The 14,890-nt window shown below is 39.9% G+C and overlaps 1 protein-coding gene across 4 annotated transcripts in view; it reads left to right on the top strand.

The window, feature by feature from the left end:
- Window positions 1–14,890, top strand: part of ext2 (exostosin glycosyltransferase 2) — a 132,031-nt gene that overhangs the window by 63,973 nt on the left and 53,168 nt on the right. For all 4 annotated transcript variants that reach the window (XM_067994067.1, XM_067994068.1, XM_067994069.1 and 1 more), the window contains one exon: window positions 4,482–4,613. In XM_067994067.1, the coding sequence (XP_067850168.1) occupies window positions 4,482–4,613 (132 nt within the window). The remainder of the gene's footprint in view (window positions 1–4,481; window positions 4,614–14,890) is intronic.

Raw genomic sequence — 14,890 nt, 5'->3', positions numbered from 1 at the left:
TACTGTCTACCCAGTTTTTAGCATTATGCAAAGTTTGGATAAGAAATTTGCTCCTGGGGAAATGCCTTTTGTCTCCCACGGCACATTTGGCAACATCAAAGAAAATATTTTGGCAATATTGATTATTTCAAAATCCTGGATCATAATTTGTACACTCACTCTAAATTTGCCTCCCAAGAGATGGATGTTAAGACACCATTGTGTAGGGGGTTGAGTTCTGAAATATAATAGTCTTGCACCATCTTTTTCAAATGTCTGTTAATAAAGTAGTTCATCTGCATAATTGGAGCCCAACTAGAATTGGAGTAAAGGATAATATCTTCTGGCTGACAGCCTTGGCTCAGTGGTAGCACTCTTGCCTCTGAATCTAAACCGCATAATGCAGACTGACACTTCAGTGCAGCACTCAAGTCAGAGGTGCCATCTTTTGGATGAGACATTAAATTGAGGCCCCATCCGTCCAAGCTTCCATCAGCTTAGATAATCTATAAAGACATATTTCCTGTCTTCCCGTTGTCATGATTTTTGATTGTGTTTTCCTGTTGATATAGCCAGTTACAAGGGAAATTTTGAAATTAGCCATTCAATTTTGTTGTGTCAAATGTCACAATGTTATTACAAGCTCTGGCCATTAGATGGCTCTGTGAAGCGAACTTCTGACATCTCTCCTAACTATATCGCAATCTTGTAAATTAAAATAAAACTTGTATTCGTCAACTGACTGGGCACTACAACAGGTAATTTACTCGTCTGGAATAAAAATGCAAAGCACTGAAAACACAAAGGCTGTTTAATATCTGAAGAGATAAAAGGTAGCTGATGTCTCAGATAGAGATCCTATTAATGAAGGTTCTTTATCCAAAACGTTAACTTGTCTGTTCTCTCTTCAATTGCCAAAGGGCATGCTTTGCATTTCCTACATTTTCTGGTGATAAAAAGTTGCAGGAACTGCAGTATTTTGCGTTTATTTACTGGTATATATGGTGTGCCCTCTACCTGTTAAATTACTATAAAGGGATGTATTTATCAGATGCAAGCAACAAAATAAAATTTTTGTTTCTCTTCGAATGTGAAGCTTTCTTGTCATGCCAACACTGCTGAAGGATCACACTAAATGTCACTGTCACTTTGGCCTGAGAGCATAACAGTTGTCAGTGGAAAGGTGTTTAGGCTCCTGCAGACACCCAGGAAACCCGATTTTTAAGTATAAATGCCATTTTTTTTGCATTCTGTTTTTCCTCTATGTATGAGGTATAGTAGAAAGTAAGGATTTATGGAATTTGGTTTGGTAAAATAACTACAATAGCTTTTAAGCTGCAACGGTTACATTGTTTTAATGTTTTTTTTAAACAGAAATTTGTACTAACAAGAGTTTTCCCACATTCTACTCCAAATGTAGGATTTTCTCTAAAGAGTGCTCAGTCATGCTGGTTATACTGCATCTTTAGAACTGTAGTGGGTCTGAAATTTGCCGAAATATCTTCCTATGTCTGCAGCAAAACTACTAACTGGCAAAAGCAATATAATGGCAACCAGCAATGTTTGTTTGCAGTAGCTGTCTGTAGGTTTCAGTTCCATGTTCTGAGGCAAAGACTGCATTGTGCAGTGGAACGAAGATATGCACAATATTGCAGCGTGATTGGGGTGATTTTTGCTTGCATGTTAGAAATTTCAATATTTTAATTTATAGAATATTTAATTTGAGATTTGGTGTTGAAATTCTGAATAGGCGGAGCAAGCTCGATGGGCCATTTGGCCTACTCCTGCTCCTATTTCTTATGTTCCTATTTCTTACGACCAGAGTATGTTATAAACACACAAAAATGGAAAATGCTGGAAATATACAGAAGATTAGTCAGCATGTTCAAAGAGAAAGGACAATGTCTTAACGACATTTCTGGTATACCCTTCATCAGAACTGATATAAGTACAGATGTAGTTCTGTTTGTCTTATTCATTTGGTAAAAGTGAAGATTAAAATCAGTCCCTCCTAAGCCTGTTTCTATGACATTAGTGGTTCTTGTGATTCGATCCTTATTGATTTTGAGATAGCCAAAGTGAGGAAATGCCAACATGCAGCTAGCTATTGGGAGTCCTAGGTCTAGTGTCCTTTGTGTCATCAGAAGATCCCTGGACCTGACCACTGAGTCAGTATTGCAACAGAGAAAGGCAATAGCTGTTTGACTTGCCCATATATCTTAGCCATGACAGTTGTAAAACATTGAGTTTCACAAGCTTTCGGAGATTATCTCCTTCGTCAGGTGAGCTCACCTGACGAAGGAGATAATCTCCGAAAGCTTGTGATTTTCAAATAAAATTGTTGGACTATAACCTGGTGTTGTAAGATTCTTTACAATTGTCAACCTCAGTCCATCACCGGCATCTCCACATCGTAAAACATTGAGTATCAGTTAACTGCACTTATTAGGAAGGGATAAAAGTCAGATAAAGTTTTCATTAACTCTTTATTTTCTGTCATTTACTGAACCATTAGTAATACTTTGGGGGGTCAATAATTTTATCGAGATCATCTGTATCAAGAGTACCCACCTTGTGGACCTGGGGCCACATACGGCCCTCAAGCCCCATCAATTCAGCCCTCAGAGTCCAGGCAACTCGGTCCTGTTTGGACTTTTAATCCTTAATTGTTGGTTCATCCTGTTTGAATTTTGTGGGCTTGGAGATTTGGAAAGGATGTTTTTATTTTAACACTGTTGCCTCATTGGTGCCCAGTCCTAAATCTGAACACAAGAATCCATTAGCACAAGCTACTTGAAATATCTGCAAATTAAAAGGACTTAAACTTTATTCTTGGCCCCGTTGAGGCTCCATGGTAGTCTACTGTGCGGCCCACAAAGACAAAAGCCTGGACAACTCATCTAAATGATGAGAAAGAACTTGCTTTGGAATCTGATTGTAGTAATCAAAGCAATTGCAGCATCTTAATCTGTTTGTCATTCATTTGTCTTTTAGTTTGGGTACCAGGCTCTAGAATCTGCAGCCCTTCTGGCACACTCCTGATCTAAATCTGGCAGAAAGGCTGGGAATTAAGCAGGGATCTATATACACTGAGTCCCCGCCTTCCCTGTCAATTTGCATAAAACCTTGTTTGGGTTGGGGTGGAAACTGTGCCTGAAACAAGAACACTGGTGTCAGAGGGGACATGGCTAGGGAAGGGGACTCCAAGGCTGGGAGTTTCCACATCCCCAGCAGAGTGAAAGTAGGCGTATCAGTGTGCTGACCGGCAGATGTGGGGCCCAATTGGAGGTCCAGTGCTAGGCTGGATCGCTGAAGTTTTTAAAAAAAAAATTAAACTTCTGCCTGAAAGCCTAGTATTTAAGTTTAAAGCTGTGGAGATTCAGGGCAAGCCCTGGGAATGGGTAAGAGATTGGCTGAAGGGTTGGGACCACTACTGTTTATATCAATGACATGCATTCAGAAAATCTAGGCAAAATAGTTAAATTTGCAGTTGAGGGCAAAAAATGGCTGATTAATTTTAATGCAGGCATGTATAAAGTACTACGCATAGGCAGAAAAAATAAGTGACAAATAGCCCATGAATGGTATTGACATAGCATAAGCAGTCTTGGCAGACTTGATGCTTAACATGTCCAACTAGTGCAAATCAGTAATGAACAAAGCCAATAGAATGTAGAACTACATAGCTAAAACAGCAAAATATAAATCCGAGGAGTTTGTGAGTAAGCTGTGGTCAAACCACCACACCTTGTGTATTTTGTCCAATTCTGGTTGCTAACTAGCAGAGGTGACATTCAAGCACTGGACACAAAGGATCTTGGAGACGATCCTTTGTTCAAAGGTCTGAATTATCAGGAAAGACTGAAGAAACTTGGGCTTTTTAGTTGAAAGGAGGCTCCTGACAGGTGGCGATCTAGAGGTATGCAAGATAGTTGTGGAAATCAAAAGAGTAAATCCAAAAATATTACTTCGAATTGCAAGAGTAGGTCAGGGGGAAATAAATTCATACTGATATAATGAAATTCCTCATACCAAGACTGATCAACACATTGAATGCATTTCCAGATAGAGCAGTGGAGATGAAAACCCTGGAATCATTTAATGGAGGGAATGTAGGGTCTTTCTGGATGGATGAACTAAGATGTGCCGAATGGCCATCCTCATCTAATTATCTATGGCATGGTTCACATTTACTTCCATTATTCTATATTAACAAATAATTATCCTAATAAAATCTTAATCTAAGCATATAATATTTTAGTCACTGGGGATTGGTGCCGTACTGGCCTACAAAAAATACATTCTTTCTATTGTCAAGGTAGTGCCAAAAAGTGCCAAGGATTATTGTCTTTCTACACTCCACACCCTTTCTTTGTGTCTATATGCAAAAGACTTATTGGGATCAAATCAATTCAAAATAATTACAATGAATAATTGTTTTAAAATAGGAACAAACTTGAAAAGTTGGAAAAATATTTCATCCTGTTTTAATTTTATTTCAGGCAAGGTGGTTCTGGGAAGCTTATTTTAAGTCAATGAAAGCAATTGCACTTGCTGCCCTGCAAATAATCAATGATCGAATCTATCCATATGCTGCCAGATCTTACGAGGATTGGAATGATCCAACTGCTGTGGTAAGTGTATGGTGCCCAAACTCTGGAAGGCCAGCTGTATTTGACATCCCTCCCCTTTGTATATTTATTCTTCTGGAAGCTGCATCTCTTCTCTCTCCTCACAAAATGTTTACTGAACTTCTATTTTCCTAGCATATCTGTTTATCTGTTAGTCATTGTTTGTCCTGCTTGAGCTCTGTAGGTTAATTAAAATCAGGTTCACCTATTAAAGCTCAGACAGTAGTTCACCACTACTTGTTTTAATGATATGATGATTGGTAGTTAAAAGTGGCTCATTCAATCACGCAGAGAAAATGCACCATACCTTTATTTTCTGTATTATCCAGCTGCAGAATTGCTCAGTTGGTGAGATTTATCATTGGTTCTCAATTCTGAATTTTTGTTTCTCAAAAATTGAAGTAACAATCATAATGTCTTGGTGGTTGTCGGCAGCACATTTGAAGCGTTATTTTGAGGGAAAACAAGTCATCTGCTAATCAGGCAACTAACCGAGATGTTCACCTGACTTTTTATTTCCTTTGTTTATTCTCTTTGTTTTGCTGTAGTTTCAATTCCCATGCACAGTATGCAATAAATATTTTACTAGCCTAAAATAACAATAGTTTAAAATGCAGTGTTGTATCATAGCTGTAGTGATTCAGTACTACATTCCCACGGCAACAAAATGATCAAGGCTCAGTATGTTTTGTTTTGAATGTTTGCTTGTTCGCTTCATTTATTTTAACAGTTAAAGTTGCAAATACTGATTCAAAAATAGCCCTATTGACGATCGTAAGTGTGGTAATATGACAAAGCCTTGTGAAAGTTGTACTTTTTTTTAGCTGATCAACATTTTGAACAAGTCATAATACAATGGAATTAATTTTATTGAGTGTATATGAGATCAAAAAGCACATAACTACATTGAAGAATACAGATCATATGAAAATTACTTTCACTCAAACCTGAGCACTACTAAATTCTTTCATCCATAGGGAGTTAATGTTTCAATGGAATGTGAATTGCAGAACAGTGGAAATCATGATCTGTGCCTGGCAGCATCTCATAATTGTACTTCTAAAAATGCACATTTCACTTAAACCATAGGAAGCTGCAACAGAAGCAAGATTGTTTTTTTTAAAACAAACTAAACTGTCCAGTAAGAGTTAAGTTCACAATTGGAAAATGAAGAACATCCAAAGCTTTCCTTGTATTATTTTTTTTGAATCAAAGATGGGTATACAATGATATTTCAGGTTGAGTCGATTAGTGAGGTAACTCCTTTCCGTTTCTGCTATTACTGCTCAGTGTCCCTGATTCCCATGGTGACCTTTTATGGCGTGGTGAATGACATTGCACCATACCCGTTCAGCAAAAAACACTACAACACTAAAAAAAATTACAATACTTTATAAGGAACTTCAGTGGTGTTTATTGCAATTTTCCCATTCTTGTCAGATGTCTGTTGCTACTTCATCTTCGCAGTCTGAACTGTGGATATTTCCAGTTCCACACCCAGTGCTGCTCTGTGATCTGCCTCTGAGAGAAGCAGAATTGTTGCTGTTAGTTTATCATTTCTCTTCTGTCCAAGGTAGAAAGCTGTACTTCTCTGCTACTCCACCTAGTGGCCCTTTTCCATCTTAATATCTCACTGCATACAATCTTTATTCATCCTTGTACGGAGTTCCCGCACCAGCATGCATGACCAATCAAGTTCAAGCACTTTTTATTACTGTAGACAAAAGAAGTTTAGAATGCAGAAACACTTGGACAGCATAGCTGAGGAAAGAACCTAAAGAGTTAACACTTCTAGAGGCTGGTTTTGGCCTTTTGACCACTACAGGATGAGAAGCAACTTGGAATACTTTCTCAAAGTATTCACTGGAAACACATCTAGGGTAATTGGACTGAAGCATTGAATAAATCAAGTGTTTTTATCCAAAAGCTGTAATTGAAACCACATTGTGGTTGGATGTAATTTAAAAGACATCATAGACAGAGTGATGTGCTTGTCTCCACAGTCTTGCACAGGCCAAAGATGCAGGAATCTATGATTGTAAATGTGTCCACTCCCTTTCTGACAAACATTTGTGCATCTTAAAAGGCTCCCTTTGGTTTTACTGAACGATGGGTTGTATAGATGCTGGTGTGTTAACAAGCAGCCTTTATTGTTCCACTGTCTGTCCAACGCAGCATGTCTCTTAAGTTGTAATCTGATCAGTTCAATAAAGCCAGTTCTTTCTGACTGTGTTGCTTGTCGTGCATGTCTGTAACGTTTTAAGCAAAGGAAAAAGTATCTCATATAGCGCAAGTCAGCACTATAACATCATAGTTATTTACTTTGGATTTATGGACAGCATGAAACTGAGAAATGCCAGCTTCCGGAGACTTAAAATATTGTTCACGCAACATGAGTAAAAGTGCCAATCTATGTTTCTAACAATATGGTCCTTTCTTTGATCCTGAAATGTTTGACTTTTGGGAAGCAATATTGTTTTACATTTTTTCATATCTGTAGATTGAACAATAATCCTTTGAAAAACTTAAGAACATCCATTGAATTGACACTGCGCACACTGTTTTCAATACTGCCGTTTTTGTATTTATCCAAGCCATTTTTTTAGTAGCAAAACATTTTTTATGCAGTGGGATCCACTATATTTTTCATTTTTTTCCATTTTGGGATGTTGTGATTTTTAAATAATAAGACTTTAGTTTCTAGCTGTAAAATTCATCAAATGATGTTCAGCAAAAAATGAACGGCTGCTCAATGTAACATTGTCATGGCATGCTAGCTACACTGAATCTAATTCACATCAGTTAAGCCACTCATTTGAAAACCTCCAGGCTTTAAAACCACTTACATTTAATACACAGTATCAGTTGAGGTAGGCCAGGCCAGGTTTCATGTTGCCAGGCCAGATGGTGTATCAGAATTCTGTCTTAAGTAGATGTATAGGAATGGGTAGATCTGCATTCATAATTTAATTGACACGTAAGTTATAGATCACAAAAGAACTCATTAGGATTATATTTATGCCACCACCATGTACATTTATTAGAATGTTCCTTTAAATTAGTAACAAATTTATAATTTTTTTAAACCACATTAAATTTCCTTAAACAGAATCAAGAGAGGTCCCCAATAGCTCAGTGGGTAAATTCACTGCCCAGTGAGGTACTGAACCATAAAGTCCAAGAAAGCTCCAAATTCAAACCCCAATTGAGTGCACTAATCTCAGCCGGTATATTAGTGGGGGTCATTACCTGCTGGACAGCATTGGGCACAGATGTCATGCATTCATTACCTAAGCTTATATATGATAGGGGCCTTGGGTAAAATACTGAAGGGTTAGAACTGTACTAAAGTTAGAGCCACAACTGTCAAGCAAGGAGAAAAGGGAGAAAAAAGGTTGTAGTCTTGATAACTGAAATACTTACAATTTATTTTAAACATTAAAGGAGAAGGTAAGAATAGGGACAAGTACTTGCAATGAACAGATAAATGTGATTTGTAACCCATTGTGTGGAAACTTTATTTCAGGGAAGTGCACGGCCAATGTCAGCAGAGGGACAATCCATGAGCACTGCATATTCTGCAGATCAACTCCCTGCCTTTGTATGTGAGATTTCCCATGAAGCCTCCACTCACTATCCTGGAGCTCATGTCAGCTGACTAGATCCCTTAGCATGGAGATCTGAAATGGCAGAATTACACAGGGAGGGAATCTACCAGAGAAAAGACTTTTGGATATTATCTGAATTGGGGAGATGTACCTTATATTGAAAGTGCTCTCCTTTGCGCATATTGTCCTAGGCTTTCCTGTGTTGTTCAATGAGAGTTCAGGTGGACATTGGACAGGTAGGGATGGAAGTGAGTGTGGGTGCATTTCTGCATGTTTCCACCGGCAGTGCCATCATTGCCTGACTACTAATATTCAAATTATCCATTTCTGGCAATGTGGCATCACCATTTTCAACATCTGATATAAGGGCCGCCTGTATTAAATAGCCATTCACCATTGTTAGAATGCTGTATGTGGTGGATGCTAATTCTGAGGCCTTTCATTGCAGAAAGATTTGTGGCAATGAACAAGAGGGTTTTCCTGCAACTTATTCTCTTGCCGCCAACCTCCACAACCCACAAAGTGCCCTGATGTACAAGCAGAAAATCAACATTTTCCTCTTGGGACACTCCTGTACTTTGTAGCTGGTGAGAATCCACTGGCTCCTTAGCTAGGGGTGTGGTTGTCGCATGACCCTCCAGTCAACAACCATAGTCTCCTCCTCCTTCCTCTTCCTCGCCTCCCTCCTCCTCCTCCTCGCTTCCTTCCTCCTGACACCTCATACTCTGAGTCATCCTGTGCTGCTCCTTGGTTTGAACTGGCAAAAGTCCCCTGGTGCTTTTTTCTGGGCTGATGCTTAGAAGTAATGGTGCATGATAGAGGTGTCAGTATAGTGCTAGCAGGCAAGAATGGCAATGGATCTGGCTGGTCTTTCTCTTCCTCCCTTTCCGTAGCCTCCTAGGATTGAGGCGCACCTAGGGAAGGATTACAGGAGGTAGGGATTAGAATGATTTGTGTATGGAAAGTTAGTTTGAATGCACTTGCAGAAGAGGAGTCATCCTGAAGTTGCTGGTGGGACTGTTGTTGGGGGGGTTGCTTCTGGCCTAGAATGACTGCTGCAGAACAAGGAGATTAGCCTTAGCCTTCAGCAGACCCAGGCCACGTCACTTCTCTATCTCTGACACCCTCCATAACTGGTCTCCCCAGAATTTCCACGGCCTGCTGCTTGTGGGGGTCGAAGGCCTAATATAAGCTTCTCATAAATTCCCTCCTCCCCCCCCCCCCCAATCCCCACCCCGGGTCACTGCCTTTCCGTCGTAGTGTAAGAAGCAGTCTTCTGAAAGGAAAAGTCAGTCAATGTGAAAGATCAGTAAGCTTTCAGACAGCTGATGTGTATAATACTGACAGGAAGAATAAGATTTCAAACCATGCTTTAACCTGAAAGCATGCAGAGGGGTTAGTGAGACAATGGGCATGAGTTGCAAAATGGGCTTTCAAGGTGCTAGCTTCCTGGGGAGGCACTGAATATAGTCTGAGGTTTGAAGTGATCAGTAGCTCAGTGCTAATGATGAGACAAACAAGGGCACATCCAAATCCAATCCGGCCAATTACCGCCCCATCAGTCTACTCTCAGTCATCAGCAAAGTGATGGAAGGTGTCGTCGACAATGCTATCAAGCGGCACTTACTCACCAATAACCTGCTCACCGATGCTCAGTTTGGGTTCCGCCAGGACCACTCGGCTCCAGACCTCATTACAGCCTTGGTCCAAACATGGACAAAAGAGCTGAATTCCAGAGGTGAGGTGAGAGTGACTGCCCTTGACATCAAGGCAGCATTTGACCGAGTGTGGCACCAAGGAGCCCTAGTAAAATTGAAGTCAGTGGGAATCAGGGGGAAAACTCTCCAGTGGCTGGAGTCATACCTAGCACAAAGGAAGATGATACTGGTTGTTGGAGGCCAGTCATCTCAGCCCCAGGGCATTACTGCAGGAGTTCCTCAGGGCAGTGTCCTTGGCCCAACCATCTTCAGCTGCTTCATCAATGACCTTCCCTCCATCATAAGGTCAGAAATGGGGATGTTCGCTGATGACTGCACAGTGTTTAGTTCCATTCGCAACCCCTCAGATAATGAAGCAGTCCGAGCCTGCATGCAGCAAGACCTGGACAACATCCAGGCTTGGGCTCATAAGTGGCAAGTAACATTCGCGCCAGATAAGTGCCAGGCAATGACAATCTCCAACAAGAGAGAGTCTAACCACCTCCCCTTGACATTCAACGGCATTACCATCGCCGAATCCCCCACCATCAACATCCTGGGGGTCACCATTGACCAGAAACTTAACTGGACCAGCCATATAAATACTGTGGCTACGAGAGCAGGTCAGAGGCTGGGTATTCTGCGGTGAGTGACTCACCTCCTGACTCCCCAAAGCCTTTCCACCATCTACAAGGCACAAGTCAGGAGTGTGATGGAATACTCTCCACTTGCCTGGATGAGTGCAGCTCCAACAACACTCAAGAAGCTCGACACCATCCAAGATAAAGCAGCCCGCTTGATTGGCACCCCATCCACCACCCTAAACATTCACTCCCTTCACCACCGGCGCACTGTGGCTGCAGTGTGCACCATCCACAGGATGCACTGCAGCAACTCGCCAAGGCTTCTTCGACAGCACCTCCCAAACCCGCGACCTCTACCACCTAGAAGGACAAGGGCAGCAGGCGCATGGGAACAACACCACCTGCACGTTCCCCTCCAAGTCACACACCATCCCGACTTGGAAATATATCGCCGTTCCTTCATTGTCGCTGGGTCAAAATCCTGGAACTCCCTTCCTAACAGCATTGTGGGAGAACCGTCACCACACGGACTGCAGCGGTTCAAGAAGGCGGCTCACCACCACCTTCTCGGGCAATTAGGGATGGGCAATAAATGCCGGCCTTGCCAGCGACGCCCACATCCCGTGAACGAATAAAAAAAAATATATGCTTCCAGGCAGGAGCAGGTAGTCAGAATGGGCTTACTCACCCTCATTAGGTCATTAAATATTTTGCAATCCTGCGCTGTTGTTGAAGGGTGTGAGGGAGGTGGCACTGACAGCTAGTGCCACCTCCTTCTACTGTGCTACAATCAGGAACCAAGCGAGGGCAGGCCCAACGAGCTCGGCAGCAGAGGAGGTGTCGAAGGTAGACGGTGTGGTCGATTGCATCAAAGATGAGGAGGGATAATAGACTACGGTCACAGTCTCAGAGAATGCCATTTATGACTTTGGTTAGGGCCATTTTGGTGCTGTGGGAGGGTTGGAAACTGATTGGAGGAATTCAAATAGAGAGATGGGCACATATCTTGGAGGTAACGAGGACTTTGGAGAGGAAATGTTTGAGTCTCGACAGTCAGATAGTCCGCCCCTTCACAACACTGACATGACCCTAACCAACACATCTTTTCAATGTTTACCTCACTATAATGCATTTATTCTATAAAACCACATTCTTGTTTGAAATGCTATATAAATCAGCCGTACTGATGAGAAGTGATCAAGTAGTTTTTTCAATTCTTTCAAATATGTCATTGATCTCTTTCTGAAGTTTTGGATTGTTATTTCAAGTTGATCCTTTGAGACTTGAATATAGTTTGCGGTTGAAATAGTTGGGTCCTTATTGTGCCGCTAGAATTGTGATAAAGCAGGACCTCTTGCTGCTTACTCGGGACGTTAATCCTGCCCCAAATCACAGGAAGGGGGTATTTCTATAGTCAGGACAGGCAGTCTGTGCCTGTAGAAGCATAAGACAGCTTCTTGCCTTGATAAGCAGGTGGTAGTTGGAGTTGCGCCCTGCCGCTCCAACAGGGAAACACAGAGGCCTGGGAAAGGCCCAAGAAAAAAGCGCACATTACTAACCGAGCAAAGGGATGTTATTTAAAAGGTTACCTTTCTTGCTTGCAATGTTGGGACCTCCTTGAGGCATAGTATGGGACCTATACCAGCTCTCAGACACCCCCAAAGTCTCTGCAAGGTGTAAGAGGAGGAGCCTGTTGGAATTTAGGATGGAGCATAAACTCTCGGCAGAAATACAGCAATTCCAAGTTACACCTCAAAGAGTAGTCCACCCACGATACCTCAGTAATTTTGTGTCTCTTTTTAATCTGGAATGTTGAATAAATGGGCTATAGTAATGTTGACTTGTAAATGTAAGTGCTGAAGTAACCAGTGTTAACAGTCATCCCTATGCACAGCTGTAGACATGAAGAATCCATTTTTTTTGCATTTGATATGAAATGGGATTATTTCAATGGTTGTTGGTTGTAAGTGTTCGGTAGTTATTGCCGTTTTTACATTATTCTTATTATTTGATTGTTTAGCTAGACTTTAAAAAAAAATACAGTATTTAATTTAGGCTAGAAATTCTATAAGTGCTGAACTAAAGAAATTATATTGCCATTTAATACTTCAAATTTAAGTTAGAGAAATGATAACGGCAATGTTTCTCTGTTTTTGCATCAATGATTAGATTGTATGACAAGATACAGATATAAACTTTAAGGTTTATTTATTCTAATTGTAGTAGATACTTTCAAAAATACAGCATAATTTTACAGGTGAAGAAATAAAAACCAAAAGTGCTGAAAATACACAGGTCAGTCAGCATCTATAAAGAGGTAAAACGAGTAAACCTTTTAAGTTTATACACTTTATCAGAACTGAAAATTAAAAGAATTACAATCATTTTGGTAAGGTTGGAGAAAAGAGAAACAGATACTTCAATCACATAGACTGAATTAATGGGTTGATTAATTGCTTAATAGAAAACTACTAGATAATACTAAAGGTTATCAGTGAGGCAATTGAAAAAGATCTGAAAGAACAAAACAACTTGCAAATGCTTACCAAAGTGAAAAAACATGGGAGAGGCCCACAAAAACAAAATGACAAGAACATGGGGAAAATTGGAGAAAGAGAAGAAAAAACTGCAAATGCAGGAGGTCTGAAATAAAAATAGAAAATGTTGGCAAAACGCAGCGAGTCCACCAGTCCCAATAAAAGAAAAAAACAGGCAGACGTCACACCACAGACTGCACCTCCAAAGCATTTGTGACTTAGGGTTAGGCTCTAACCCAATTCAACTGATGCAGTTTTTAAACATTTCAAGAACCTGAATTGCTCCTTTTAGCAGTTCAGATTTGTAACTTTTAGTAATGAAAACAGAAAAATCTGCAAACACCACAGAGCATCTGAAAGAGAAAAATGTTAACATTTCAGGTGGGCCTTTTCACTTTCAGAAGCTGACTCAGCTACTTCCTGAATCACTTTCAGCATTTATGTCGGACATTATTGCACATCTTTGAATTGACTTGGACTTGTAATCTTTTTAAGTTTTTAGACTGCAATTACTTACAGCTGACGTATACTGATTTGTCCTGAAACATTTTGTTTGGGGGGAGCGGGGAGAATTTTTATTTTATGAATATCCATGGATTCTTTTGTTTGCCAAGGCTGGAAATGCATCTTTTTTTTGAAAAAAGCCTCTTGTTCAAACTGCCAAAATAGTTCTTTTTTTAAAGTAAACATACGGTAATGTTTAATTTGCTATTTCTTACATTTAAATAAAAACCATGTCAGCAGTCAGTGTCTCTCTGTTCTCTTGCCTTCTTCATGTCACATGAGGAGTGTTCTGGATATTGTGAATCGGTGCCAAAACTGCTGGCTTCATATTCTGGTATTTACCAGACTTTGAGGTTTAAATGTCTGGAACAAGCATTTTTATAAAATTCAAATGGGGGAAACATTTTTATTTTGCAAGCAATGCATTTTTCTAGTGGAAGAAGGGTGAATTATATATGAATAGAACATACTGGTGCTTTTAGTGCAATAATCTATTTACCCTTTGCATTGTCCCCATTGGTTGTGTAATGCTTTTTGTTAGCCTGAGATTGGCAGCTTCAAAACTAACTTGGCATTAACCTTTCTGTAGATTTCTTTGAATTATTTTCCTTTGCTGTGTAGTCAGAAAAAAACATAATTCTCGTTATGGTAGTTCCCAAATAAGAACACATGAACAAAACAAAGACTTGAAATTATTTACAAAAATTGCACATTCAGCAAAAAAGTGGACAACTTTTTTTTACATTATATTTGAAAATTTCAAGCTCCTGAACATTCTGATAGAGTATAAATTAGATTGTACCTGATTTGTCTGGGATAACTGGAAAATGAGATCTCTGATGGGCTGGAAATAGGGCTAAAATTTGTAGTCAAACTGCTCACATTATTAAAATAGAGAAAAACAAAAAACTATTTGTAGTCCAATACCAATATACATGTTTATCTTGATTTTTGCATTGGAACAAAATGTTTGCTGATTGACCAAAACTGATTGCATACCTTTGACTTAATTGTTATCTGATTAAGTGCACTATATAAACCATGTTTTAAGAGGATTCGGCTTATATGAAAAGTAATCTTTTTGGCAAGAAGTTGGATTCAGAGGATTTCACTAAAATTTGTTGAAATGGCTTGCGAATTGCCTTAAGTATGCTGTTCCATCGATGTTCTTGTTTTATTTCTGGTGTATGTACAGCTAAGATAGTGTGCACGCATGTGAGGTATGTTAAATGATTGAAGTTTTGTGGGATTTTGAAAAGTAGCTTTGGGCCACCCCAAGTAAGGTAATGTCAATCAAAATTTAATTTATATTAAACTGTTCTGTTACTGATGAGACTTTTATATCTTTGT

Source organism: Heptranchias perlo, chromosome 12 (genome assembly GCF_035084215.1).
Source record: "Heptranchias perlo isolate sHepPer1 chromosome 12, sHepPer1.hap1, whole genome shotgun sequence".
Lineage (NCBI taxonomy): Eukaryota > Metazoa > Chordata > Chondrichthyes > Hexanchiformes > Hexanchidae > Heptranchias > Heptranchias perlo.
The sequence above is the reverse complement of the archived record's forward strand: the minus strand, read 5'-3'. Positions and strand labels throughout refer to the sequence as shown.